Here is a 27,172-nt window from a genome sequence, read left to right as displayed (position 1 = left end):
GGGGGGGAGGCGAGGCTGAGGGGAGGAAGCGGGCGAGGCTCGGCTGAGGGGCGCTCGGCGGGGAGCCCGGCCGCCTCCTTCCCCGTTCGGGGGGCTCCTGAGGGGAGAGGCAGGAACAAAGAGGCCGCGGGGGCCTCCGCTTTGAGGGGGGGGGGGTCCCTCCGCTCTGCTTAATTAACGAGGGGGGGGCTGCGAGGAGGAAGGGGGAGGCCGCCGCCTCCGTTTCTTCGGCCCCATCCTCCCCCCCATGAGTTAAGATGGTGCTGAGGCTGGAGGGCAGCTGGTCGCTGCTGGTGGGCAAGCGCTTCCTCAGCCTGCTCGGCGACGACGACGGGCCCTGGGACACGGAGCGCGTGGCGGAATGGCCCTGGAAGGCGGGCAGGATCCGCGCCGTCTCGCACACCGACATATCCAAGCCTGACCTTAAGGTAATGGGGAGCCGGCCCAGAGGCCTTCGGGAGGCCGGGCTGCTCGCCTCGCCGCCTGGAGACCCGCTGCGTGCCTCTGGGTACGAGGCACGCGGGGTGTCGCAGCCCGTAAACACCCCCTGCTTTTGGGGGGAGAGGTCGCTGGAAGAAGGAGAAGACCTGACCCAGGGAGCCCCCTGCCCAGCTGGCACGCCGGCAGACATGTGCGCCCCCGGCTAAAGTCCCCGAGGTGCTCGCGCTGTTGCCGGAAACGGCCCCAAACTAATTGGAGACGGGTTGCGTTCCGCCAGCGCTTTCAGAACTTTTTGTTGTAACCCATTTGCAGAGATTTTCTGTTTGCGTGTTTCCCAAGTATGGTTGGAGACCTTGTTTGTAAACAGTTTTCTTCCCCGGAGCTGCTTATGGAACTGAAATGCTCCTTGTTGGAGTGGTGGCTCTCCTTTCTTCTTCTTTGGAGAAGGCGATAAGGAACAAATGTTTCTGTTGTCTTCAATCAGTGCCGCAGACGTAGCAAATGTGTGTGTGGGGTTGGAGGCTCCTCAGGCTCTTCTCGTGTGGTGGCTGTGTCTTAATGACGGTTACTGGTGGGCTTCTTGTGTGCACCATCAATTATTGCAGGCTTGGTGTAATTCATTAACTGTATGTTCTGGGGGGAAATCGGAGACTGACAGAAGCTCGTAAGCACCTCTTTAGGAACTGTAGCCAGGAAAGCTATCCAAGCACGTCTAAAAGTATTTTTAGGATATAAAGTATTTGCTGAGGCCAAAACTCCATTACAGTAACAGAATCTTGGTACTCCCGTTTGTTTCTGCAGGGGATCTGGGCAGGCTGTCCTGTGACACCAGGTCTTCCCATTAAAATTGTTTCCCTTTTTTTTTTTTTATTAACGGGGAGAGTTTTGTGACCCCTGGTTAACCGAGGAAGCACCTTTCTGAACAAGAAGGCGGCTCAGCTTTACATTTATTTCTTGAGCGTGCAAACTTTGGGGTGTGTTGTGGAGAGTCCCGAGTTGTTGGAGGCTGAGCTTCTTGTCCCATGCGAGTACCTGGGGTGGAGCTTGCCCCACGGGGCCGTGCCCATCCCTTGCTTGGTGTGTGGAGGAAGATGTTGTTGCAGATAACTTCTTCGGGGCCTTCTCTGGGACTAAAAGGGAGAAGGAGCAGGTGCTCTCAGGGACTTCAGTGCTCTGCTGTGTGCCTTGTAGCTGGTTACGGTGCCGCCAGAAGCGATTACCTTCGTGCGTTCTCTGGTAAAAGTGTAGAAGTTGTGAAGCAGACAATCGAGGCGTAATGAACTTCTCGTACCAAAATACGTGCTACCTCCTTTCCTCTGTCGCAAGGAAGAGGAATGTCTAGGAATGCCCGAAATAGTGATGGATTGAAAAAAGCATCCAGAAGAGTAGAAATCCTTAATCTTTCCCACCTTGCTTCTCATAGAATGTCAGGAGCGAGCTACAGAAACGAACGACTGCTAGCGATGTTGGAAAGCCTTTTCTCAACCCTATTTTCCTGTTTGTGCAGTGTTGATACTCCAACCAGAACAAGCCATTCTGGTTCTGGTAGTTGTGCTGTTTGCTTATCTCTTTCACCGTTTCCGTGAACTTCAGAATGACTAAATTCGGTTCTGCACCCGTCAGGTCTGCGGTTCCTGCCTGCGATAACGCCACTCGGCGTGCGTGCTCTTCCTTGCCTCTCCCCTCGCAGGGAAGCTGAACACAAGGGGAAGTTTCTAAGATTCGCTCAATTAAGGCTTCTCCACTTGTAGGGTAAATGAGTTAGGTGCTATATTTAGGACAGTGATATTTTATGGGAAGGAGGAGAGATCTCTGAAGGTGTCGTTCTCTACTGAGTTATTTAAATCCCTGTAGTCAGGCAGGGTTTTATGTGTGTTTTTTTCCCAATCTTTTGATCATCTCTATGTTGCTTATCAAAGAATGGCAATGCCACCTCAAAGAAATTGGCCGAGAAAACATGTTTTCATCACACAGTGACAACTGCTTTCCTCTTGAAAAGTTTGTGTACGTGCTTCAGAGATTTGTAGAGACGAATACCAATTAAAAGCAGGCAGGAAGTGACCACGCTATATAATTTCACCTCCTTTACTGGCTTACTCTCACTTGGGCTTCCAATAAAATAACTGAAGTTATTCTTTGGGACTCTTATTCTGAAAATATTTCTGGAAAAACAAGTCATCAGACAGCCTCAATTTAGTGGAAAATGCATGTGCTACTGTACCGCGTGGTCCTTTAAAGGTTGTTTTTGCTTGTTTGCTTTTTTCCCCTGACTGTAAACACTGGTGGGCCAACTAACCCAGTTAACTGGCCTTGATCAATAGAGGGCTTTTTGAGATGGGAAGGTCATCGAGTTAAATAGGAATGGGAATGTTTTATGTGACAGTAATGTTGACGAGCCAGTTAACCTTAACTACACTTATAAAATACTAAGTCAGTCCAATATGCTTTAGTGATCGCTTAATTGTATGACAGAAGGGCAATATTCTTATTTTCGTTATGTTTCTAATTAATTTTTTAGAAGAAATTGTCGTTTATCATGTTCATCTTGTATGTGATGGAATATTAAGTTATTTACTTCTCCTCCTTTTGTAGATTTGCGTGGAATTTGATGATGAGTCATGGGAAAAAAGAAGATGGATAGAGGTCTACTGCCATAAGATGAAAGCATTCCTGGTGGAGCAGAAGCTGGTGCTGGCCGAAAGAAAAACTCAAGGCAGTTCTATAACGCCTATCCAGTGGCCTGCGATGGCAAGTACACGGTTGGCCTGACTCGCTTGGGCTCTGCATGGCCATCTTCTAAGCACAGGGCTTTCTGCTCGCTACGAGTGGGGGCTTCTCAAGTACAGCTTTGCTCGTGTTGTGCACCCGCATGTGTAAAGTGAAGGGAGGGTAAAAACTCTTGGTACAGCGAGAGCTAGACAGAGCTTGTCGGTGTTCAGAGTCACTATGTTGTGCCTAGAGATGCAGGGATGTGTTTTTATGACACTGCTTTCTTCCCAAGCTACTGTTCTGTACCATGTTGATTCCTTCTGTTTCTTGTTTCATGACATTATGGTTAAGAATAGAGAGAAAAAGAACAAATTCTAAGGTTTCTAAGGATAGCCTGTACTTTTATCTTAGGTTCTTTGTACTTTGCCTCAAGTACTGCTAATTCTTCAGTAATTCATGATCTGAGACAAAAATAATTTGAATGACTCTGACGTGATGGCTGTCTGCCACGGATCACTTGCGCGATCTAGTTTTTGTGCATATAAAAACCTGAGCTACAGTTCCCAAGCCAGAAATCTAAGCTTCCTGCAAGTGCCATGCATGGCTGGCAGTGCAGATCAGCCAGCGGAGGTGAACAGAGGATTTGTCTTTGCAAATATATTCAGGCAGTATAGTTTTACTTGACTGCTTTGGATGTTGCTACTCCTGGGGTAGTTGTGAAATAAACAAAGATGTAAATTTGCCGTACTTTAATTATGATGAAGGTGTAGGCCATGTTTAATACTCTTAACTTTGCTGGGTATAATGTGCACAGGGTAGTTCATATTGCTGTGTTTTAGCTGAGGTTTGTCTTAAGCAAAGCTGATCTAAACAGATATACTGGTCAGATATAGAGCTAAACAGGGTGGGAGAAGAAGTGGAGAGAGGAGTCCTTAACTTTATTTCCTTCCCCTTGCAGTAATATCAGTATATCTGCTACTAGATCTTGCCGATACGATGTTCTGAAATCCTGCTTATTTCAACGTAGCTGTTGTCTCTTTACGTGCATCTGAACAGTTCTCACCTCCATTTTATGCACGAGGTTTCCTTCCCTGCTGTGTTTAAGGGGTCAGTTCATGCAGTGTACCTGTTAGGTGGCTCGTTGTAGGAGTGAGGTAGGATAAAGTAAAGCACGATGTTGGAACTTACCTTGGCAAGGATGTTTTTCCCCCCTTTCCTACCAGTGAAGGGATGAAAGAAAGGTCACAAAAGGCACATGGGGATTTATTTATTTAAATTTTGATTACAGCAATTGATTTGAGTGTATAGGAGAGTATGTTGCTGACAAATAGAATGGCTTTGCAAAACTTGTAATGCCCAGTAGCTCCTGGAGCGACTGCTTTTGTTCTTACAGTGATACTGCCCCTTTCCTAGTGCTGTTGTAACTCAAGTTAAAGCAGCAAAGGGGAAGAAAATCTTTCTTTGCATGACCAGTCCTTCAGAAACCCACACACATACTCTATCAGAATGATTTTTTTTTCTCTTCTTTTTAAATGGGGCATAAAAAGATGCATATAGAGGAGTTATTCTTGCTGCTTGTGACGTTCCAGGCTCCACATATGTACCCACTCAGGTCTGTTAGCTGAAGGGCTAGACAAAATTTAATCTTGCGCATATTAAGATGAGTTCAGAAGCTTCTTAAGGAAGTCTTTGTTTCGTGGCTGCTCTTAAAGCCTTCGGTTTACCTGAAGACAACATCGTTGGACTGGAGCAGTATAACTCTGAGGCTCTCTAAGTCGTCATACGTGCCTAAACTAAGGGTTTGCTGTGTTATCAGTGGTGCGTGAGCTTTGTGAACTTACCTGCAAGCCCTGCAGCAGCCCTGCAGTGCTTTGCTAGATATCTCCCTGCCCTACCATGAGGAGGGGTTTTCATGAACATGTCCCCAGTTGGAACTCCTCATGCTAGTAAATTATTCATGTTGGGATGAGCTGGTAATGATTGTTAATGACAGCCACCTAAAGTCAATTCTTTACTCTTTCTAATAAATGAAATGAATTTCAAGTATAACCCAGTAACGTCTTTATTAGGCTTGTATGAGAAAGTTTATTAGACACTTACTTTGTTTCAAGAGTCACATGTAGATGGGAGACCTTAACAGGGTAACAGATGCAAAGCTAAAATTATTTTAATTAAAACGAACGTGAGACATGGTGAGATCTTACTCTGCTTCTAAGAAAATGCTTATCACTTTTCTAGACTTACAAATCCTTAGTGGACAAAGCTGGTTTGGGATCAATGGTTTCGGTGCGCTACCTGGGCGAAGAGAGATGTGTTTTTCTTTCTAAAGACCTTTTGACACCCATCCAGGTAACTTTGTATGGCATCATAAACGTGAAATGTAAATCTTCTCGTCTTGGTATTTAAGATATCTGAAGTTAATGTATTCTAAATGCAAGGCTTTAGACGGGTAAAAACTTGGAGTAGGTGTGTATTGCCACAACTCGTAAATATCAGTCTGGGTGTGATGTGTGTGTCCAGGACACACGTAAGGCAGCTGGATGAGGGAGTGTAGCAGGAGGGAGATTCAGCTCAGGTGGCAGCAGTTGCAGCATGTTGTTGGCAGGGGATAATCTGGAATGTTTCCCTTTTGTGACCATGACTGCCATTGCTGTGAAAAGAATCGCAGAGATGTCTGGAATAAATCTTGCTACTCAATGGAAACACATGACTTCTAATCTGAAACCATTGTGGAAGTGGGCAGGATGTAAATGAGGTGGTTGAATTATAATGCCTTTGTTGAGCACCAGGAGGAAAATTTGTTAGTGAAAATTAGGCAGAGGCAGGCTGAAACAATTGCCCTGCGTGACTGACTGGTCAGGCATTACGAGGAATAGGATCTGCTGCTGGGAAAGGATTCAACCTTTCTAGAAAAGACCCATGAAACCCTGAGTGAAATTAGTAGTAGATGTCCCACGTAGAGCCCGCTAGTAGTGCCACCATTAATGTTCTACTACTTTAACTTGTTACCAGTCAGCAAGTAGACCACTTTTTCTGAGGAACTGACAAAAAACCGTCTTAAAACTAAATGCGAGTTGCAGATTGTCAGCTTGCCTGCGTTGGCTCAAAAAGCAAGTAAAGATTTCTTTATATGGAAGCCTCATCTCAATATTGCAATGGAGAAAGCTAATTTTCTGGCATCTTGAATAACAGTTCTTTCACTGCTGGCTGTCGAGCCTTCTGCTTCTTACAAATACCAGAGCAGTGCTTTGGATATTTAAAAAAAAAAAAAAAGTAATCTTTTTTTTACTGGTACTCTGAGCCATTGTTAAAAACTCACTCTCAACTTCCGATTTAGGAATTTTAAATGTTGTTGAGGAGCTTATTTTAGTTTAAAAAAAAAATAGAAGGAGGGGATGTAAATACATGGTGCTAAACAATTATGAACAATTTAAATGTAGCTGCCTCTGTTTTCATTCATATGAACGTTTTATAATGTATAATGGTGTCTTGCCTTGCACTGGATCCAGGCGCTATTGCCATAACATAAATAGAAACATAAAACTCGAAGTGTCTGCATTTACAACTGTTTGGGACTACTATAAAATGTGTATCCGCTGGTTCTAAGAACCTAATCCTAAATTAAAACATAGTTTGGTTAAACTTAGTTCTCATTAGCGATGTAGTAAAACCAAGCTAGATTGTTTGTTTGTTAGAGCAATATTAAAGTGGATCTGGAGAGCTCCCTCCAGGCTGGCTTGTTGATCGTTGTTCCAGGTTAGTGGTAAGGAAGTGATGTCTGCTTTAATAAATATGATATCCTGGGAACTGAAGGAACAATGAGAAACTTGTTGGACTTGTATGAATTGCTGCTGTCTTGTTTCTAAATACTCACGCCTTTTTGTTAATCAAAAGCTTTATCCTTAATACCAACTTCTGTACTTTGCTTCTAAATAGGATGTGGACAGTTCCAGGCTTCATCTTAAGGACGATCAAAATGTTAATGAGGAAATTCAGGCTTTGGTGAAGAAACACTTAGATGAAACACGCTTGGTACAAGGTATGAGCATGCTCTGTAGCAAAAAACTTCGTCACTAAATACCGAAATCAAAAGGGAAATCTTTGCGCTGATGGTATAAATTATAACAGTCTGTTCTAGGAATGAAAGCTTTTTTGTAGAAGAAAAAATACTGGTTCTGCTTTTGCAGCAATGAATGGAAAATGTGAGGAATTATGGAGAATTCAATGTTAAGTCTTTCTGTTGTAAGAGTTGGTGCATAATTTAGGCATGTATAGGTGTCCTGACACTTGCGAAAGAGATCAAATGTGGAGCAATTCCCTCTGAAATTACTGGGAGTTACTTGCTGTTTTCAAGTAGTGATTTCTTTAAACTTTCAAAGCTTTACACAGAGGCTGCTAATTAGTCAAATTGAAATTGTTGTCTTTAGATTTGCTGGCCTCAAATTCTTGCTTACTGATACATACAAGTGTCTTTGTTAGTCGTGTTTGCTTATGCGAGAAACATCTTGCTTTTGTGGAAAGGAAAATATTACGGCTTAGTTGTCATTTCCAATACTGTAAAGAGGGGAAAATTCCCCATCTAATCAGAGAATCTCTGCTTCCCTGTCCATTGATCTGTCTTACTGCCTGAAATTTGGAGGTCGGCCTGGCTCCTGCTGCATGTCGGAACAGCCAGGAAGCTTAATTGAACTATTTGAGAGAAGCAGATAGCTGGAACATAGTTTTATCATGCTTTTATTTTACTCTCTCAGCTATGCGGAAGTTGTCTCAAGGTTCTCCGTTTGTTTTACGTACTCATCTTGCATCCAGTACTGTTGGCAAATTCATGTTGATATCTGGATAACGTGATGGTCTTCGTGCACCCTTTTTCTTAAGCATTTTTTTTTTTCAATTTTTAAGGTGGAAAAAATATCATTGGTTCAAAAATTAGAATTTATAGCCTGGATCCATCTACCCAGTGGTTCACAGCAGTTGTTGTGAATGGTAATCCAGCTACGCGAACTCTAGAAGTCAACTGTGAGGAGGTAAGAACTGGCTGAGGTGGGTTTACAGATGGAGCGGGGGGAACAGCTGGGATCTTCTATTTGTACCCCCACCAGCACCAGTTGTAATTCTGTCCTTTGTGTTTTAAGCTAGGAGAAAGCAGGGATCAATGTGGTGCAGTGCGATCTGCTACCCCAAAGTGTTTCTGTATTACTTCACGCTGCTGGTAGAACTGTCAACTAACAAATGTCAAGTATCTAAGCATAGCCTATACCATAACACCTAAGATAAATACATTCAAACTGTAACTTTCACATCTGACTCCTGTGTTTTTTGTTCCTTTCCAAGATTCCAGCTTTAAAAACTCTTGATCCAGAGTTGATTCACGTCGAAATCATATATGACAATAATGGGAGATGTGGTAAGAGCTGTTAATGTTTGTACTTCAGATACCAAGTTGGAAACTTGTGCTAAAATGGACTAATCTTGATGACTTGCCATTGCAGATAAATCTAAAAAAATCGGGGGCGTGAAAAGGAAATCCACAGAGAATAGTGGAAGTGTTGATGCTAAACACACAAAATCTTCTCTCGAGGTAATGTCTTACTGTGTTGCATGTGTCTGTGTTATATAACTGAGTCATGCCATTTCTCAGAATGGCCTTAAATAAGGATTAGGTATAGAAGTGGAATAATGAACCTAATCCCTGGGAGGATATGTTGTGTTCACTGAAACTTGTCTAGGCATGGGTAAAAACATCTCGCCTTGCAGTAATCAGAGAGAAAGCTACTAAACCTTGACGTTCAGGTTTTCTTTTTCTGAATTTTTTGCCTCCTCCTTGTGCTCAGGTATCGGCTTGCCTAGTCACGTATTCTGTAGTGCAATTAAACACAAGGCAGTTCTCAGGTGCGCAGCCTTTGCTTTTTGCATTCATTCTTTAACTATTTAGTTTTGTAGGTAAGCCCCAAAACTCTAGCGACACTTGCGTGCTTTGAGGATTCAAGCTACGCAGACAATGGTCTGGAAGAGTGTTGTGTCAGTACAAAAAGGGAATATGGGTACCTGTGTGTCAATATTTATTATTTTATTTTGTGAGTGAGCTGGGAGGTATCTGTCCTAACCTTCAGAGGTTGGACTAGGTGATCTTGGAGGTCTCTTCCAACCTAGATGATTCTGTAAGAAAGCTCTCTGAAAGGCCAAGAGAAGACCTGAGTAACTTCAGTATAGAAATGTAAATGAAACATACTGGCTTGACTAAAGAACAGTACTTCAGACTTACCCTATACTTTTGCCCTGGTGCTTCAAAAATCGCATTGTAGGTGGGGCTAGCCTTGTGGAAGCTCTTCAGTGGTGGTAGAAGCGGAGGTTTTTATTTGTGTTTTTGTTTCGTATTTTGATTATTGGCTTCTGTGCGGTCAATCCTGTGCTGAGTCAATATGTAGATTTAGTTAATGCCTGGATATCATTATTAGAAATCTTCAACAGCTTAGCAGGGAGGTAGCAAGTACGAGATAAGATTCCTCAATGACAAGAGTGATCCGTCTTGTATTTACTGAGGTGGAAGAGTGTTTGTGCCACAAATCAGCATGAAGTAGCTCGCGCACTGCAATCATACTCTGCTTATGTTGTTGCTATAGCTCATGCCTGAGTACCTTTAGTGTCTTTCAGGCACTCAATTTGCCATTCTTGAGCTTTCTGCATATCCAGCCATTGAGCCACGCGCTCAATGCATACAAAGCCAGTCTTTATTTCATATTCCAAATGTACTACAGCAGAGTTACCATGATCTGAATTCATGGCTCGCTTTTCCTTAAAGCGGTGCTGCTGTTTATTTAGTTCTGCTTTTCTGGTCTGCCTTCCTTCTAAGGACTGGATCTTTCATCACTTTTTTACTCTTCGGGAAATGCCTTGTAAGCATTTTGAGCAAATAGTTGCAAGTGAGTGTACTTGGATAAGGAAAATAAGCTCTCTTTCTTTGATTTTGGTGGAGTGAATGTATTGGATTGGTAAGCTGAAGCTGTAACTTGTTTTTTAAACTCACTGTGTGATAGTACTCTGACTTGTAATGTGGAGTTAATAAACTCCAGGGTTTTTCTGAGAGCTTGCCTTGATGTCTGACAGCTGTGTTGTACAAAGCAGAAAGGAAATATTTTAGAGTTGATGTTAATGAGCCTAGTGTAACTTCCAGCAGTAAGTTGAGCATGTGGGAGTGGGCTATGGGTTTGAGAGCTGAGGAGGGAGTCTCATGGAAAACAACTGTTTCTAAGGACTCTTGCTAATTCGATAGGCCTGTTGTATTCCTAAACGAAGCATAGCTTTATAAAGCTGGTTACTTAATCAGCACAAGATCTCTTCACTTAACACCGTAGAATCCTGGTACAAAGACTTGCTCACTGCAGGGAAGTTCACGTATAGATTTTTGGTAAACTCTAACTTCACAGTTTTAATTTCCTCTGGGATTTTCAGAAGAGCTCTGAAAGCTATTTCTGAATTTTGATTACTGCAACCAGCTTTGAAAGATCATTGCACCAATGGTAACGAGGAAGAGCAGAGCTTTCTATCTTCCTTTCCACCTTAATGTTACGTGTACCACCTGAAGTCTATGATGATAACTGGGAGGAGGAGGGAACAAATTAACAGGAACAATGTTTCTTAGAAGCTATAAGGTTTAAAAGGTCTTTCTGTGTTTTGGATGGAGTGAGGAATGGTCTTCAAGCTTTTAAACAATCATTAATGTACTTTTCTTTTTAAGCTTAACCCTGTAAAGCAGTATTTTTTTGTGTGTGTGTGTGTTTTAAGTATTTATAACTGTTAAAATCTTACAGGTTTCTCAGAGTCAGGGACATGTGCAGTCAGTACCAACAGTGTTTGGTGAAGCATTGCTAGGATGTACTCCTGCTAATAAAGACCAAAGGCATCAAGGCTTGCCCCTGCCAGCTAACTCTCCTCCCAATCTTGGTGCAGAAACTCCTCAGGGGTAAGGAATCAGTTTACACTTCCATGGACTTTTCTCCTCCAAAAATAATTCAGGTTCTTAGAGTAAACCCAGAAGTAATTTTTAAGGAACTGTAGTAACTCAAGTCTTCTGTAACATTGGCATAGAAAAGTGATAGATTTAATTGCACTTTTAAAGTAACTTTCTTGCTTGTGCCATGTGTCTGTGTATGTGTTGGGGGGGGGGGTTGTCCTTAAGTCCTTGAGGTAGTTGCCCTTCAGTGTTGCAAGCTGGTGTTCCTGTGTCACTGTACCCATCCACAGACCGATGGGAAGTACAGGAGTCTGGTGTCTACTTTTTGTCAGACATGTCCCCCACCTGCCTTCCCAAGAAAAACTAAACAGGACACCTTCAAGCAGGTGTCTTATAGGCTAGCCACTTGCAGATTAAGTACAGGCCCTCAATTACTTCTCTGTTCAACAGGTATTTATGTTGGCTCTAAACTTATTTGTTATCTGTTGGAGCCCAGAAGATATCCAATGGGGCTTAAAACCTTCCAGTACTGAGTTTACCACTCGAAACTTTCCTTGTGCAAATTGGAGCTGATGCTGCATTTCTGTGATAAAACTAACTCTAAGACTCATGGTCAAAGCATTTTCCGATCAGATCGGTGTTTCTGAAATACAAATTACTACAGCAGCTGTGACAGGAGGAAAGGCAGTTGGGGTCTGAAACGAAAGCTGTGCTTTATTCAACTTTCTGACTAGAGCAAGTGTGGGAACTGTACTGTAGCGTGTAACTGTTCTTTCCTGAGTGTAAACCACAGCTCCTTTCCAAAAGCAGAATTTGAAGGTTAGAATGTTGTGCCTTTACCCCCGGTTCTGTCACAAAGATTAATGTATATAGTACAAACAGTGTGATAGCTGATACACAAAATTTGGGTTTCCTTTACAAGAAGTGGTGTTGGCTTGCAGAAAACGTGACTTTTCATCTGCTCTTTTTGTGGGGGAGCAGTTTTACTGTCTTGTAGTGTCAGCCAGAAGCACAGTCCCTGCTGAAGTTTCTTGAGTATCGGAGCCTTCTAATACAGGCATGCAAGTGAAATGCATTTGGTTATACAGTTACATGGAGAAAATGAAAGTAGTTGTAGCTGTCAGAAGGTAGTGGAGTAGCTGCAGTAGCTAAACGTGTGTGCATCTGTGCTTGTACAGTTCTATCATTTGGTTTCAGCTTTTAAAAATAATAATAAAAATCAGGCCCAAATCTATTGAACTTCATACAGTTTTACGTCTTCGAATGTCAGAATTAAAAGTATATGATTAAATTTCTTCTTTCAAGATCTAAACTTGACTGGATTTGAAGAGCTGATGCTGTGGTTCATTTGACACCTACTTCTCTAAGTATTTCATGTTATGTTTCAGCACATGTAGACGGAGCTTACCAGAAACTCATCCTTCTTGTCTTAACGCTGGAGTTAAACCATTGAAGGACGAATTGATAGCCTTTCCAAAAGTGACGTATATATCTAAAGAACAAACGCAAAATCCTAATGATCAGAATGGTAAATATACCTCTTTGACAACCTCAAGATCTTCATCTTTGACTGATTCAGCTAACGGAAAAGAAACCAGCTTGAAAAACGTAAACGAACCTCTAATGAAGCCCACAACAAACTTTCCAAAAGAATGCATTTCTGCAAAACAGTTGCAACACCTTAACTCTCCCATAGCAATACCAAGAGTCAATAGCACTGTTGAACTGCAGAGGACTTTAGATTGTAGGCCCTCAACCTCCGATGCTCATCTTCTCTCTTTTCCTGAGTCTGGAGTTAAATCGCAAAGCAACTGTAACAGCCAGAACAGCCAAAAAGGAAACAAGATTGATGAACACACAGACATGGAATGCTTTATTAGGAGAAATTCAAATGAGGCTCTTTTTGAGAGAAGTGAAACTGAAAACTTCTGGACTGGAAGTGCCAAGGTCCAGGATAACGGCAAGTATTTTTTAAAACTTCCTGTCATTTGAAATTCCTTGTCGTATGAAGTCACACAAAAACAAGTATGTCCTTTGTAACGTACACAAAAACAGTAATTTAGACTGAGCGAGTGAGTGATCTGGTATTTGAGTCATTTGTGGGTTCTTTTACAAGGTGAATGCAATAAAACAGAAATGTTTTTTCCTGAAAAAGGAAAAAAGGACTAATAATTCCTAGAAATAAAGTTTTTTTATAAAATATCTCCAAGAACAGAATGGCAAAACAGGTTACAGGAACACAGTTCTGTTTGGGATGCAGAAGCTGATGGTGTAATGAGACTGCTTTTTTAGCTGTGGCCCTACATTTTGTAAATGCAATGAGAAGTGGATGTTCTCAACACAGCTTTGTTCAGAAGGGACTTTCCTTTAATAACTTGTCAAGAAGAAAAATAAAAAAAAAAGGCCACTTTGTGTTATTTGTGGCCTGGTTCCACTTGCTGAACTCCACAAGTGGCAGAATGGGAATTGCTGTAGCTCTCACCAGGAGTCCAGCTCCTTAAATGTGTCTGTGCTGTGCATCAGATGGTGCGGCTGATCGCCGTGGCTTCTGGGAATCTCCCTGCACGCCCACCTCCTCCTTTCCAGTCTCATGTTGCTTGGTCTTGCGTTACCACGTGCTGTTCCTTAACTGCCGTGGGTGGGCAGCCAGCCAAGCAGTCACCGCTGGGTCTCACCTGCAGTGTGGGAGGAAGGGAGATGTTTGGCGTCTCTTATGGTGAGATGCTGAAATCCATTGCACCTTGAGGGCTGCAAAATGGATGGGTTGTACTTCTGTCCTCGGTACTTCTGAAGTCTATTCCGTGCTCAGGTACTCAAGCCCTGATAGTGGAAGAAGCAGTTTTGTTGCAAGCAGCTGCTCTTTCAAAATAGTTTTCTGTGAGGGGTGAATGGGGCTGTTAAGGTTGGGTCCCCAGGCTGTATGACTTGACTAAATGGGTCTCCACCTTGAGAAAGTTTCCACAGACAGCAAATATTTTACGATTACTTTGTTTCAGTGTTATGTGACATGTATAGGAAAGGTTGACATAGGTCTGCTTCATGAGAAGACCTTCGCTTGTACCTTTATATGATGAACTAATTAGTAAAGGTTGTGTAATTTTCACTGCTCTTCCCCACAGTCATTGTTCGCAAGTCAATTTTAGCAGATGCTTCTAAAGTGAAGAAGCTGCAGCAGAGCGGAGAGGCGTTTGTGCAGGATGGCTCCTGCAATAATATCGCACCTCACCTGCATAAATGCAGGGAATGCCGTTTGGACAGTTACCGAAAGAACAAAGATCAGAGAGAGTCCACTGTCTTCTGTCGATTCTTTCACTTTAGAAGGTAAGAGAAATATTCCCTGTATAGGTCTTGGTATTATTTAAACGTGAACAACAAGTCACTTGTAGGAGTTGGGCATCTGTCGCCTTGTTTTTCCTCTGAAAGGAGGGCTGTTGAGTGCTCACTGTTAGCTGTAACATGGATCTTCTTTTTCTGGGCCAGGTGAAGAACAGCTTTGTGGTTGACATGTTCCCGTTTAGGGCTCTGTTTTAAAACTGCTGGCTGTCAGCGTGTAGCCGTTAAGCTGTAGGGCCAGGACACCTAACCAAGGAGAGGTTGCGTGTGTTTTTCTAGCACTTAGAAAACTTACAACAACTTCATTTGAATAGAAAATATTTTGGCAGGAGCTTGAGCTGTTTGTTTTGCTGTTCTGGGCTGAATGCCAGTGGGATAACTGGAGTTTAGTTTGAGTGCTTCGGCTTGGTAGTATTGGAGGTGCTATCGAGAGGTTAGACTCCATGCGTGTCTCCCAGAGTTCAGCAGTGGGACACGTGAAATGTTAGGCACATTTACAGCTGGGGAAGAGTTACAGTAAGTGACCGTGGCCTTTCAGCCCAGAACAATAGAACAGTGATGGGCAAAGCCCTGGCTTAATGTTGTGTTGCTCCGTTCTTTTTTCCACTTTATGCTCGGGAGTTTGTTTCTTTAGGCTTGCTATAAAAACGTTTAATCAGCGTGCTTACTGGGTTTCAAGGAGTACGTAGGGAGGGGAAGCAAGGCAACTTTGAGGAAAACCCGGTGACTGCTGAGTGCTGTTCGCTTTCTCCAAACCTGATCTGCAGCTTCAGATCCTCCCCTATGAGCCTGATTTTTATTTTTATTTTTTTTGAGCTGAACAGTCAAGGCCCCTGGTTGTTTTCTCTCTTTAGTTCTTAAGCCACCATAAGGAACCCTTTCAAAAAGGGTTTTAAGCTGTTATTTGAAGCACATTTGTAAGCCCAGGGTGGATGTTGTCAAACTGTTGTGTTTGGCTGTTTTTAACGTGTCCTTTCCTTTGTTTTCAAGTTGTGTAAATTTTTTCCATGAACTGTTTGATCTCAAGTCCAGATGTTGCGTGCTTCTACTTATTTTCCCCCAACCCATTTAAGTTTTGAGATATGGGCTGTGTTATGTAGGGAAAAAGTAACGCTTCTTATATAAGAGAAGAAAAACAAATACCAGCTACCCCAAGGGAGACAGAAAGCTTACAAATCCTTAGCTTTACTTCTGATTTTCAGAGGAATGGGTTTCTTTTGGGGGTCTCTAGGTAGAAGAAAAAAGCTATGTGCCTGAAGAGCTTTTGAAGAGAAAAACTTGGAAGTGGAAAGGTTACAGACAATTTATTGGCGAGAAAATGTTCGTTTTCATTTTGTTTGTTTCTTGAGGTTTCTTTCTCTCTTCTTCAACACCCAAACAACAGGACATGTAGCTAAAAGCTTAAAAAACATGAAGATGCATTACTAATCTGTGATTTATCCTCAGGTAGAGATTTACTGTAGTAAATCTTGGGATAACTGTGACATCAGTTGAAATGCTCAAACGTGTGTAACAACAGGGCCATGTTAGTTCATCTTCTCAGCATAGAAGATTCAAACTTGGACTGCAGCTGAATCCTTCAGTTTGGAAGGCAAAGCCAATGGAACAATCCGTGTTTATTGAATATGAAATCTGCAGAGTCTGAAAACTGCTGTTCTATGTAATATCAGTTACCAGCATGTTTTCTAGCCACTCACAGTGATACAGTGAGCAGGTGTTGTCATCAGAAGTCAACTTCCCTATAGCACTTAATAAAAAGGTTCCTGAAAACATAAGCATAACTCTAGATCACTTTTTTTATTTAATAACCTACTAACAACTGCAGATCTCATTCTTTCTGCCTGTCAGAATCACTGGAGAATATATCTTCAAACTTTGCTGTAGAAAAGAGATGGGTTCTTCGAACCTTTTTGGCAGCTACTTCAAAACCTATGGTTACTTAAATATATAGTATTTTTAAGTAACACTTGTGTTCTAATTTATGAGTTGTACCTGGTTCTAGATGAATCTCTTACCATTGTTTCCTCTGGATATGATACTTAGAGCAAGCACAATTTTTAAAATGATGTTAAACCTGATAATTTGGGGTGATTAAACAAAGTCTTTAGGAAGCCTACCTTACTACAGAAACTGTTATGAGTCTCCTTTTCCTTTTCATTAAATGAGCAGTATATTAAGCATGTCTAGCACTTATGACAAGTATATTTATTCATGTCTTTTGCTATCATTAAGTGTTCAACTCGACATACGGTGTACACATTTACAGTATAGACATTGACTCATTGGAATGAATGTGAAGTAATGAAATATTTGAAGTAATGGGTTTTTTCTCTTTCCCCGTACCCCCTCTTTCTACAGGTTGCAGTTCAATAAGCATGGGTTACTGCGTGAGGAAGGCTTCTTAACTCCGAACAAATATGACCCTGAGGCTATTAGCTTGTGGCTGCCTTTATCAAAAAACGTTGTGGGTCTGGATCTCGACACAGCGAAGTACATCCTAGCCAACATCGGAGACCACTTCTGTCAGCTAGTAATATCTGAAAAGGAAGTTATGTCTACGATCGAACCACACAGTAAGAGCCATTTGTGTTAAAATATCTCTAACTTAATAACTTTACGTGAAACTTCAAGTTTTGACCTGTGTGAAAATGCATTGCAAGCATTTGGTAACGCCATTTAAGACTCGAGTGTTGCCCTCTGTTCTCAGAGGAAGGCTCGGATCTAGCATGGACTAGTTTTATCAGCTCTTTGCTCATGATGGGGGGAAACCATAGTTCTACCCTTCTCTGTCAGAAATACTCTGTTTTCATGTTACAGAGAAAGTGTAGTGCTGTTATGAAATGAAGTGTTTAAAAAAAAAAAAAAAAGCTAGAGCAGCAGGCAGCTGACAACCGTCTATTTTTAGCATGCAAGTAAAATAAAGCTTTCCTGTTGAGTGCACAGATTCTGGTAGGTTGTTTTGCTCCTTTTTTGTTGTTTGTGCATTATGGAGCTAACGTTGCCTGTCAAGTCAGTAAAATAAAAAAAAAAAAAAGCTTTCTCCTCCATCTAAAAGCGGAGTACCAGTTTCCAGTAGGTCTGTTTGAAGCAGCTGTGAATCCAGCCCTACTGAGGACAGGCCAGAGATGTTATTGGTGGGGCAGCTGCTTCTAGAGCTCCATCGGCGCAGACAGGGCTAACCTCACAGTGTATTACAGAGCTCTTTGGTCACATCAGAATCCCTCTGTAGCAAATGAGAGCTAACAGTCACTCCTCAGAGTAGAATGGCTCTTAAACTTATGAGTGTGTGTTGTTTGGTTTTAGTTATTGTTATAACCACATGACAGAAGCAATACGGCTTAGAAAACTGTCGACCTCTTCTGCATGCTGGGTGGCGTAGACATTACGTAAACGTCACGTCGTTTTACCAGTCACTCCAAGGTTTGGAATAGAAGAAAAAAAAAATGAACTGTATTAAATATGTATTAATACCTTCAAAAGGGGAAGGAAAGACTTCAAACATTTCAGAAATGCTTGTTGTGGGGTCCTGCCCTGGGCTACTTGGAACCTGAAAGCTCTGCTCTTCACTTGAACTGGAATGCTTTCAGGCCTTTGGAGTTGGTGTGTCAATAGCTAGGGTGACAGATACAGACTAGAATACCAAAACAGCTTTGGAGGGATGAAATCTTGGGGGGGGAAATCATGAAACAAAGGGTGTATGTGTGTATTTTTAGTAGCAGGTAATGCATCTGTTAGCATACAAACAACAAATACACTCTGCTTAAAAAAAAGAAAAAAAAACAACAAAATAAACATGTCAGCATGTCAGTTCTGGAGTTGATTTCAAAGGAGCAAAATGTTTTGATTTCTTCTTTGCTTGTTTATAGCCCTGGCTGGTGCGTGTAAGGGAATTCAATTTCATGAAAACAGAGGAGACTTTTAATGCCCTGGGCAGGAAGGAAAGTTTAGTGTCTAACTTTTTGCTGCTCAAAGACAAGTGTATGATTGCTCACTCAGCTGGCATCAGAAAAAGTTGCCACCCTTATTTGAAGCTATGGTAAACTTCTCTTGGCAGAGTTCAGTTGAAGTGATACCTCTTAGAAATTCTGGCTCTGACAAACTGGCCTCTTCCAAAATGTAGAAGTCTTTTTGATCAGATACTACATTGGAGGGGGGTGTCCTTTTTTCTTGGATATTTTTGTATTCTGCAGTATTTCTTAGTGGTTAGAGAGAAGGGTTGACTCTGAGCTACTGCTTTTAAGGCATAGATAGAATTGTTCATCCTCTGTCTTGTGCCAGGTGCTGCAGAATTTGCTGCTGATTGCAGGTAATCAATCTCAAATTCTAAAAAGAGCTGCTGTTCACTGGTGGAAAAGGTTCTCGAAAACAGGCTTCTGGACCCAGGTATGAGGCAGCTTGAGTAAGAGTGACTGTGAAGAAAGAATTTGAGGTCATGTAGCAATAGAGAGGATAGGGCAAAGCAGCCCTTCAGGCAGGGGTGGTAGGTATGTAGAGCCTCAAGACAATCGTGAGAGAGAAAATGATTTGAGAGAGTTTCCTTAAAGAGTTCCTTTAGCAGGAAAAGCACCCGTGCAATTATTGCTGTGTAGTGGGAGACTGAGTGTAGAAAGAACGGCTTGGTTAGGTCACAGAGCTCTTTGGCAACCTAGTGCAAAAAGGGGGCGTACAGAAAGAGAAGGCAGGGTGAGATGACAGGGAGGAAATGAAAGAACGGGAGGAGTGTAAAAGGACAAAGTCAGGAAACTGAAATGTCAAATTATATGTAAAATAGCAAAAAAAAAAAAAAAAAAAAAAACCTTCATCCTCTGTTTGGGGAATTGAAGGATTGGCATAGAAAATGGTAAATGTAACACAGTTTTTAAGAGGTGAAGAAGAAAGGAACTGGTGACAGGCCTCGGGTTTATAGAAGAATCTTGAAGCAAGTAGTCAAACAACTTTTACCTCCCATTAAGAGCAACTTGTGCCGAACTATTCTACTTTCATTCCATACATAGTTAATGAGTAATATGCAGAGGAAAAGGAACAGATGTCTTAAATCCTGGCGTGTTTGTGTTCTTTGCTTTTTTTTGTAAAGCGTACTTCAGACTTCAGGAGGTGTTCTGTCATAGCTTGCTCGTAACATTAAGAAACGTGGTAGAAAAGTTTCAGAAGTTACAAGTGTGGAGGAGACAGGAGGCAGAAGATGTTTCTTGTCTAGTCTAGTTTTCTAGCTGTCTGCATGACGAAATGTAGTACAGGCATAAATAGTATGTACATAACGCAGCCCTGGGAGGGCCCGCAGTGTTCTGGAAGACACTGTCATCATTTGGGATTTTTTGTGGGAATTGAAGGGACATGGAGCGAGAAAAGATGAATTATTTTGGGTATGTGATAAACCTAAACAGAACGGTCAATTGCACAACTGAGAGAACAACTGGGCAGGTAGCTGTTCTGAGAAGGTCTGATACACACCATAACATGTAGAAAACTTACTAAAAGTGAGAGAATGACACGCTCTCTCTACTGCAGAGTAGAGGGACAAGTCCAAGCTGACTGTGACAAGCTAGACATTAAGCCTAGCTTGCTAGTAGCAGCTTAGGTTTCTTTTTTTAGGACAGCTGTGGAATTTCCCATTAGGAGAGTGTAAACAATTTTCATGTTAACACGAGCAAAAGCATGTCGGGAGTAATAGGTGTAGTTGGGCGCTGCGAAGGAAAAAGCAAAATGGTCTTGATTAGTCAGACTGTTCTGGGCGTGCTTTTTCCGAATCTGTGACTGCAAAGGATTTGTTTTGGAATTCCGATAGAGAACAAGACCGAGTCTTTCTTGTATCAGCAAAGTATTTTAATGTTGCTACATTTAGCATTCAAACTTTGGCTTTGTTTAAACTAATGCTTTGCCTAACCTGTCGATTACCACAGAACAGGTAGCCTGGAAGCGTGCAGTTCGTGGAGTTCGAGAAATGTGTGACGTGTGCGACACCACAATCTTCAACCTTCACTGGGTCTGCTCCAAGTGTGGCTTTGGTGTGTGCGTCGATTGTTACAGGATGAAGAAAAAAAGCTTACATGAAGGTGAGAATGCATATCGCTAGGTTACACAAAGGGGAGGAGGTGGGTAAGAAAAGCTGTAGCTTTCCAGAGGAAGATGAAAGGCATACTAATAAAACTACCTCATGGTTCTGTTTTACAGATGATGACTCAGATACTTTCTCCTGGTTTAAATGTGTGAAGGGGCAGGTACATGAGCCAGAGAATCTAATGCCTACACAAATAATTCCTGGAAAAGGTATTTAAAATACTTGATTGGGAGGGGAAAAGAAGGTTGTTGGCTTCTGCTGTCTTTTGTATGTTGTTGATATTGCAATAAGCAACTTTTTTGATATATAAACGTAGTTAAAGCTTGGTACCTATTGTCAAAAGGTTTCACTTCATAACCTGGAACTGCTTGTGTACGATTCCATTGTCTTTGACCTTTACACATGAAGTTTTGTGACTTCTTTGTAAAGATGAAGTGTTTCCTGTACTATTGCATGTACCATGCAGTTAGACAACTTTGAAAATGTTACTGAATGCTGAATGTTCTAATTAAATGTGAGCTTCATTAATTACTCTTTTCCTTCAGCACTCTATGATGTTGGTGATATTGTCCACTCTGTAAGAACGAAATGGGGAATAAAGGCAAATTGTCCCTGTGCAAATAAGCAATTCAAGGCACTATCAAAGCCATCTCTAAAGGAGGATTCAAAACAGGTATTGCTACTGTCTGTTTTCTATATTGCTGAAATAATCCCTAGGTTTGCCTCAGTCTACCCATATCCGAAGTCAGTGGTAATTGGCTTGCCACAGATATGCCAGTCCTGACCGCTGCTGCTAACCTCACCATGTAGGTTTTTGTTCCGTGGCTTTGAACTAGAACAGGGTAGGTTTAGATTTAGCTATAAGGAGGAAATTCTGTACTCAGAGGGTGGTGAGGCACTGGCACAGGCTGCCCAGGGAAGCTGTGGACGCCCCATCCCTGGAAATGTTCAAGGCCAGACTGCATGGGGCTTTGGGCAACCCAGGGTTTTCCAAAATACGCACAAATGAATTACTTAATTTTGCAAAGAGTTGCAAGAAAGCTAAGTCCTTTAAATTATGTAATTTCATTTTTCTGTATGCTTATAACTTTATTTTGAGAATAAATATGGTATCCTGAGTCCGAGAAGCAGGCTGACCTTGATTTTGGTGTTGGTAGTAATCCACAGGAGAGGTGAGGAACATTGTGAAGTGTTAAAAGCAAGAAAGTTGGTTATGTAGTTAAAAGCTAGCATATGACTGACCTAGCCCCGGTCTTCTGGTTCTCAAGATTTCCCATGTGACCCTGAACAAACAGCAGCACTGAAATTTCTCTGTACATCCCTTTCTGTAAAATGAGGCAAATATTTGTTTTACGTTGTTGCACGGGTTGTGTGGGGATAAGCTTATTACAGTTTGAGGCATTTTATATTATGCCATATTTGAAATTCTTACCGACTATCAGCAGTCATTAAAAGGTGAAATAAATGTAGCAATAAGTAGATGCAGGTGAAGAATAATTTCTTGATTGGATGTCTTTGAGCAGAGAAGAGAAATTTAGCCAGAAATCCCAGGCTAAAGCACTAGTTGTGGTTAGCCTGGCAATGTTGAAGTTCCAAACAAATAGATAACTCAGCCACCTAGGAGATACACAGTGGGTCCTGTGCTTGTGTTTTGGTGGCCAGGGCAGAGTTGCACTCGTTCATGTACAGCTGTGTTTTAGACCTGGTAGGTAAGTGGATTTTTGCTGCTTTCCTAAGAAAAAATTAGAAGCTCTACATACACGTTTAATGTAGTGAAGTAGACCTCCAGCTTAGCCCTGGTCTGAACATCAGCTTTTACTAGCATTGTGAGAGAGCAGCTATTAAAATTGTATCTAGTTCCCAAAGTAGTCCCAGAAAATGCATCTGGGAAACTCAGTTATCTTTATTTATCTTGAGGAGCGATGGACTCCATCTGCTCTTCAAGTTCGGAGGCCAGTTTCTTCTGGATCTTCATCTCTCGCCCATACGAAGATGCGATGCTGACCTCTTGTGGAGATCGGATTACTTAATGGAGGGCCAAACCCTTTTATTTTATTGACTTATTTATTGTAAAACAACAAAATAGGAGTTGTCATTGCTTGGTTTACCCCTTTTTGAGTAGTGTTTTTATTTAATCGAGTTCTCACTTTGGTTTTTTTTTTTCAGAACTTGGTACCTGGAGAGAGGACCAGCCTTCAGCATACCAGCTTAGTCCTGAGCCCACAAGTCACTACACATGATCCTCCTGTAAAATCGACGGTTGGAAGTAAACAAACTGCTTCAGTGAATACTTCTCCTTCGTTGAGTTGGCTATCAAATCTAACAAGTGGAAACGTGAATAAAGAAAACAAAGGTTTGTGCAGAACTGATAAAAGTAAACCCTTTCTGCCTATTTGTTAGGAAAACATAGGTAAGGTGCAGCAGTATGTCATGTTGAGAACGATAAAGTCTGCCTGCTGGAATGAAAACTGGATTAACATCCCAATGATGCTTGTGTTTTCCAAATTCAGTTTGAGTAGGTGTTTATTTTAAAATAATCATTTTAAAATTTTGAGATCTTTAAGGAAGTTTAGCAAAAGGAATAATTCATCAGAGTGTATTGAGAGATGATGTGTGTGTATATATGTACATACGTATATGTATATGTGAGCATCTCATCTCCTTAAACCTCCTTTAAAAAAAAATAAAATAACAAATACATGCTTTGAATTTTTATCACAGAATTTGTTGTGGTTCAGAGGATTAATCCTTGCTTCATTTTCAGATGTTTCTTTCTTTTCTTCATTGCAGAAAAACTCCTCGTACCTGTTTCAAAGAATGAAAATAAGCCTCTTCAGACACTCCCTAGTTTAGCCAAGCCTACTGCAGCCCTGCAGACATTCAACAGTGCAATATTAACACCTGTAAGCAACAACAACACAGGTTTCTTGCGGAATCTCCTGAATTCTTCTGGAGGAAAGGTATATGATTTTTTTTGCTTTAGTGGCTTGAGTTGACACCAGGCTTAGGTTACTGTTCTAAGTCTGTGATCAACTATCATAGATGTTTGTCACAGTAGGTAATTTTTTTCTTAATTTGGGAAAAAGGACTTCATTGAGTGTCTGCTGCAGTGTTCCAGTTAGTTAATGCTGCTATCAGGAAGTCTTGCTTGACGAGAGTTAAGAACTAAGTGAGAAAGCTGACAAATTTACTCGGGATAATGTCAGGCAGCTGCATTAATTGGTGTGTCCACTCAGTAATCTCAAAGAGAACCATCAAGGAACTTAGAGATGGAGCTAAAAACTTTTTGTGGTGGGTAACTGTCTTCCTTGTACTTGGCTTGCAGACTGGTTTGCTTCAGATACTCCTGGGCTTTATTTGCTTTTACAGATGCAACTTCAAAGTGGTGGGGTAAAATATTGGCCTGGAGGGTTCCTTGATGAACCTGCATTTCTGTTCTTTGATATAAAGAAAGCCCTGTTCCATGCTGTACTTCGTTGGTTTCTGCATTGTTGCTGAAATCGGGGTAGAACTACTTCTGCCAGAGCGCTGTAGTCAGTATCAGAAGTGACACTGGCATTTAGTGATGGTGAATTTTTAGACAGCAGAACTACTGCAGGCGTTTCTTTTGCTCTGTGATTGTGAGCTGGAGTGAAAAATCTTTGAAGTGGCAAATATTATCAATTCAGCAACATTAAATATATCATCTTTAAAGTCTGCAGTACAAAGAACAAGACGACAGAAGTACACCAACTTTTTTTGTTCTTTTTTTTTTCCCCTAAATCAGACAGACAATGGACTCAAGAGTACACCCAAAATCCTTGATGACATTTTTGCTTCCCTGGTGCAAAACAGAACCCTTACAGACTTGCCTAAGAAACCTCAAGGATTGACTATAAAGCCTACAATAATGGGCTTTGATACGCCTCACTACTGGCTGTGTGATAACCGCTTGCTATGTCTTCAAGATCCCAACAATGAAAGTAATTGGAATGTCTTCAGGGAGTGCTGGAAGCAGGGACAGGTATTTGAGATGTGCTACTTTGGCCATTTTCAAGTCATATCCTTTGCACTTTTATGTAAAAGGCAGGTTAAAACTTACTGCAATGATATCCAACACCAAAACTTTATAAAATGTAATACCTGAACGTTTATCCATACTTTTATCTAAGGATCTAGATCTTAATACTCGTTCAGTATCTTTTATGGATTACCCTATTTTGTCTGGGATTAGTGGTTTTGGTGTTTAATAATTCTTCAGGATATCTTTCTTCTTCTTTATAGCCTGTAATGGTGTCGGGAGTGCATCACAAGCTAAATGCAGACCTCTGGAGGCCAGAGTCCTTTAGGAAGGAATTTGGCCAACAGGAAGTAGATCTGGTCAACTGCAGGACCAACGAAATCATCACTGGCGCTACTGTGGGGGATTTCTGGGATGGATTTGAAGATATTTCAAGTAAGTGTGATTTGTTCTTTTTGCTCGTTTATTATGCTTTTTGTTATTTGTTGTTGTTTTGGTTTTCCGGTAGGTAAAATATTCAGCAGCAGTAATCTTGCCCTAGCATAAACTTGCCGTCCTTTAGCAGCCTTAAGCCGAATAAAAGACACTCCAAGCTTTGTCTTCACGGACAGTGTCTGCAAGAAATTCTCACCATGTATGCCTGCAGGATGATGGACTAGGTAGAAATTTTGCCAGCCCCGTTGAGGACTCTCCTTGAGGGCCATGTTTGGCTGCCTTTAGTCTTTTGGGGAAGCATTCTGAAAAAGTTTAGGATCTTCCTAGTGAGTAGGTTCGCTTAGCTTTTTGCTCAGCACAGCGGAACAAAATCGTGTCTAAGGTTGACGTTCACAAGGTAATTGGGTTTCGCTGCAGTTGATTCTTTACATTTTGAGTTTTACAAGCTATTGAAAACTAAGTAAAAACTAAGATTTGGTAATATTTGATCATAGGTCGTCTGAGAACAGAAGAAGGAGAGCCTATGGTGTTGAAGCTTAAAGACTGGCCTCCAGGAGAAGACTTCAGAGACATGATGCCTTCTCGGTATGAATTTACAAAGAAACTGTTCATTTATGTGGTATAGCCCCAAAATAATAGAATGTAGAAATCCTGTTACATTTTGACACCTGCTTCAGCTTTGAAAAGCAGTTGGTCACGTGTGAACCATTTTGTTTCTCAGAGATGCCTGACATAGCTAGAAATGCTAACCAAGTTCTATGATTAATGTTTAAGTAGCTAATTGTATATATTGATAAATAAAATGGGTGCCTAAAATTGGTTACGATCGCTTAAACTTGCGAAACTTCAAAATGAGGCTTCTAGAAAAGCTGAAGTTTAGTTGAAGGGTTTTTGTGCAACCTGTCTTAAGTATTCTGACATACTTTATCTGGTATTTGTTGAGATAATTGCACAAGAAAACAACATTGCAGTTACAACATGCAATAAAAAAAATTGTACACCTGTTGAATTCCTCCTGTCTTACCTGTTTAATTCCATTTCCTGGTGTACCATTGTCCACTACCACTGGAGGAAGGAGTACGGTTTCTTGACTGAAGAAAGTTTTTGTTGCTGCTGTTTTTCAGTCTGCCGCCTTCTTATCATTTCCTGACACTAAATCGTGCTGTGTTCCTTTAGGTTTGATGACTTGATGAAAAATATTCCATTGCCAGAATACACTAGGAGAGGCGGCAAGCTCAACCTTGCCTCTCGCCTTCCCAACTACTTTGTACGACCAGATTTGGGCCCCAAGATGTACAATGCATACGGTAAGGAGTTTTTCACACTATAGGTGATGCTGCACACACATTTGCATATAAGCTTGCTATAAATTAGAAGAATCCTAGTAGTAGATCATCCGATTAATTACTTAATCGGAAAACTTAATTTTGGCTTGTTTTTAACTGATGTCAGGAGCATTATGTAGTTATGTAAAATGTTTTTTGTCTGGGTAGGCTCAAGCCAGTCACAGCCTGTTCCCAGTAACTTCCAGCTTGCTCCACGTGTATATACCTCTGTTTCTTATAGCTGGCCATAGCTATTTGTTCTGTTATTTCTGGCACACTTCCCCTTTTTGGGTTGTATCATTTAGTTTTCAGTCTCTTCCTGAGAAGTTGTTTCCATGGCTGGCTCCTCTGCTGTCACTCAAAAACAAACAAAAAACATTTAAAACTTTCAGTATGATCACGACCAGTAAAGAGATTCTGACTGGTAAATGCTGCAGCAGCTGCCTTTAGTGAACAAGAAACTGTTGCTGAGTATACTTCATTCTAAATTGCTCTGGTAAAACCTTCTGGTAGCTGGACATAAATGTGACTTTATATATAATACAGCCTGGGTATAGGTGCAGATTGATGTGGTAGTCCATGAATTTAACGCTGGAAGACACAAACAGTATGGTGCAGGGTCCTGGCAATAAAGTAAATTGCTGTCCTGGAGGCATTTGGGCATTTGCTTATGGAAATGAAAGCTCTCTGGGCTTTTCAGATTGTTCTGCTTAGAGTGGTGTAACATTTCTTTTTGTCTCGCTAACATAGTGGATATTTTTTTCAGGCTTAATAACGCCAGAAGATAGAAAATACGGCACGACAAATCTCCATTTAGATGTGTCTGATGCAGCTAACGTTATGGTTTATGTGGGTATCCCCAAAGGGCAGGCTGATCAAGAAGAAGGTAAAGTCTTTCTTTCCTTCTGAAGGGGATTATT

General features: G+C 41.4%; 1 protein-coding gene across 1 annotated transcript in view; it reads left to right on the top strand.

Moving 5' to 3' along the window:
• Nucleotides 1–3: 3 nt before the first annotated feature.
• The window catches only part of KDM3A (lysine demethylase 3A), a 30,847-nt gene continuing 3,678 nt past the window's right edge, over nucleotides 4–27,172 (top strand). Inside the window, exons 1-21 of the mRNA XM_013177845.3 lie at nucleotides 4–428; nucleotides 3,034–3,189; nucleotides 5,389–5,499; nucleotides 7,087–7,189; nucleotides 8,050–8,174; nucleotides 8,482–8,554; nucleotides 8,640–8,728; nucleotides 10,959–11,110; nucleotides 12,490–13,061; nucleotides 14,221–14,422; nucleotides 16,793–17,007; nucleotides 20,335–20,487; nucleotides 20,606–20,701; nucleotides 21,038–21,165; nucleotides 22,659–22,845; nucleotides 23,283–23,452; nucleotides 24,259–24,495; nucleotides 24,756–24,927; nucleotides 25,422–25,512; nucleotides 26,104–26,234; nucleotides 27,019–27,138. Coding sequence (XP_013033299.3) covers nucleotides 258–428; nucleotides 3,034–3,189; nucleotides 5,389–5,499; nucleotides 7,087–7,189; nucleotides 8,050–8,174; nucleotides 8,482–8,554; nucleotides 8,640–8,728; nucleotides 10,959–11,110; nucleotides 12,490–13,061; nucleotides 14,221–14,422; nucleotides 16,793–17,007; nucleotides 20,335–20,487; nucleotides 20,606–20,701; nucleotides 21,038–21,165; nucleotides 22,659–22,845; nucleotides 23,283–23,452; nucleotides 24,259–24,495; nucleotides 24,756–24,927; nucleotides 25,422–25,512; nucleotides 26,104–26,234; nucleotides 27,019–27,138 — 3,454 coding nt within the window. The 5' untranslated portion in view covers nucleotides 4–257. The remainder of the gene's footprint in view (nucleotides 429–3,033; nucleotides 3,190–5,388; nucleotides 5,500–7,086; nucleotides 7,190–8,049; nucleotides 8,175–8,481; nucleotides 8,555–8,639; nucleotides 8,729–10,958; nucleotides 11,111–12,489; nucleotides 13,062–14,220; nucleotides 14,423–16,792; nucleotides 17,008–20,334; nucleotides 20,488–20,605; nucleotides 20,702–21,037; nucleotides 21,166–22,658; nucleotides 22,846–23,282; nucleotides 23,453–24,258; nucleotides 24,496–24,755; nucleotides 24,928–25,421; nucleotides 25,513–26,103; nucleotides 26,235–27,018; nucleotides 27,139–27,172) is intronic.

Source organism: Anser cygnoides, chromosome 4 (genome assembly GCF_040182565.1).
Source record: "Anser cygnoides isolate HZ-2024a breed goose chromosome 4, Taihu_goose_T2T_genome, whole genome shotgun sequence".
NCBI classification, from domain to species: Eukaryota; Metazoa; Chordata; class Aves; order Anseriformes; family Anatidae; genus Anser; species Anser cygnoides.
This window is presented reverse-complemented; position numbering and strand designations above follow the sequence as displayed.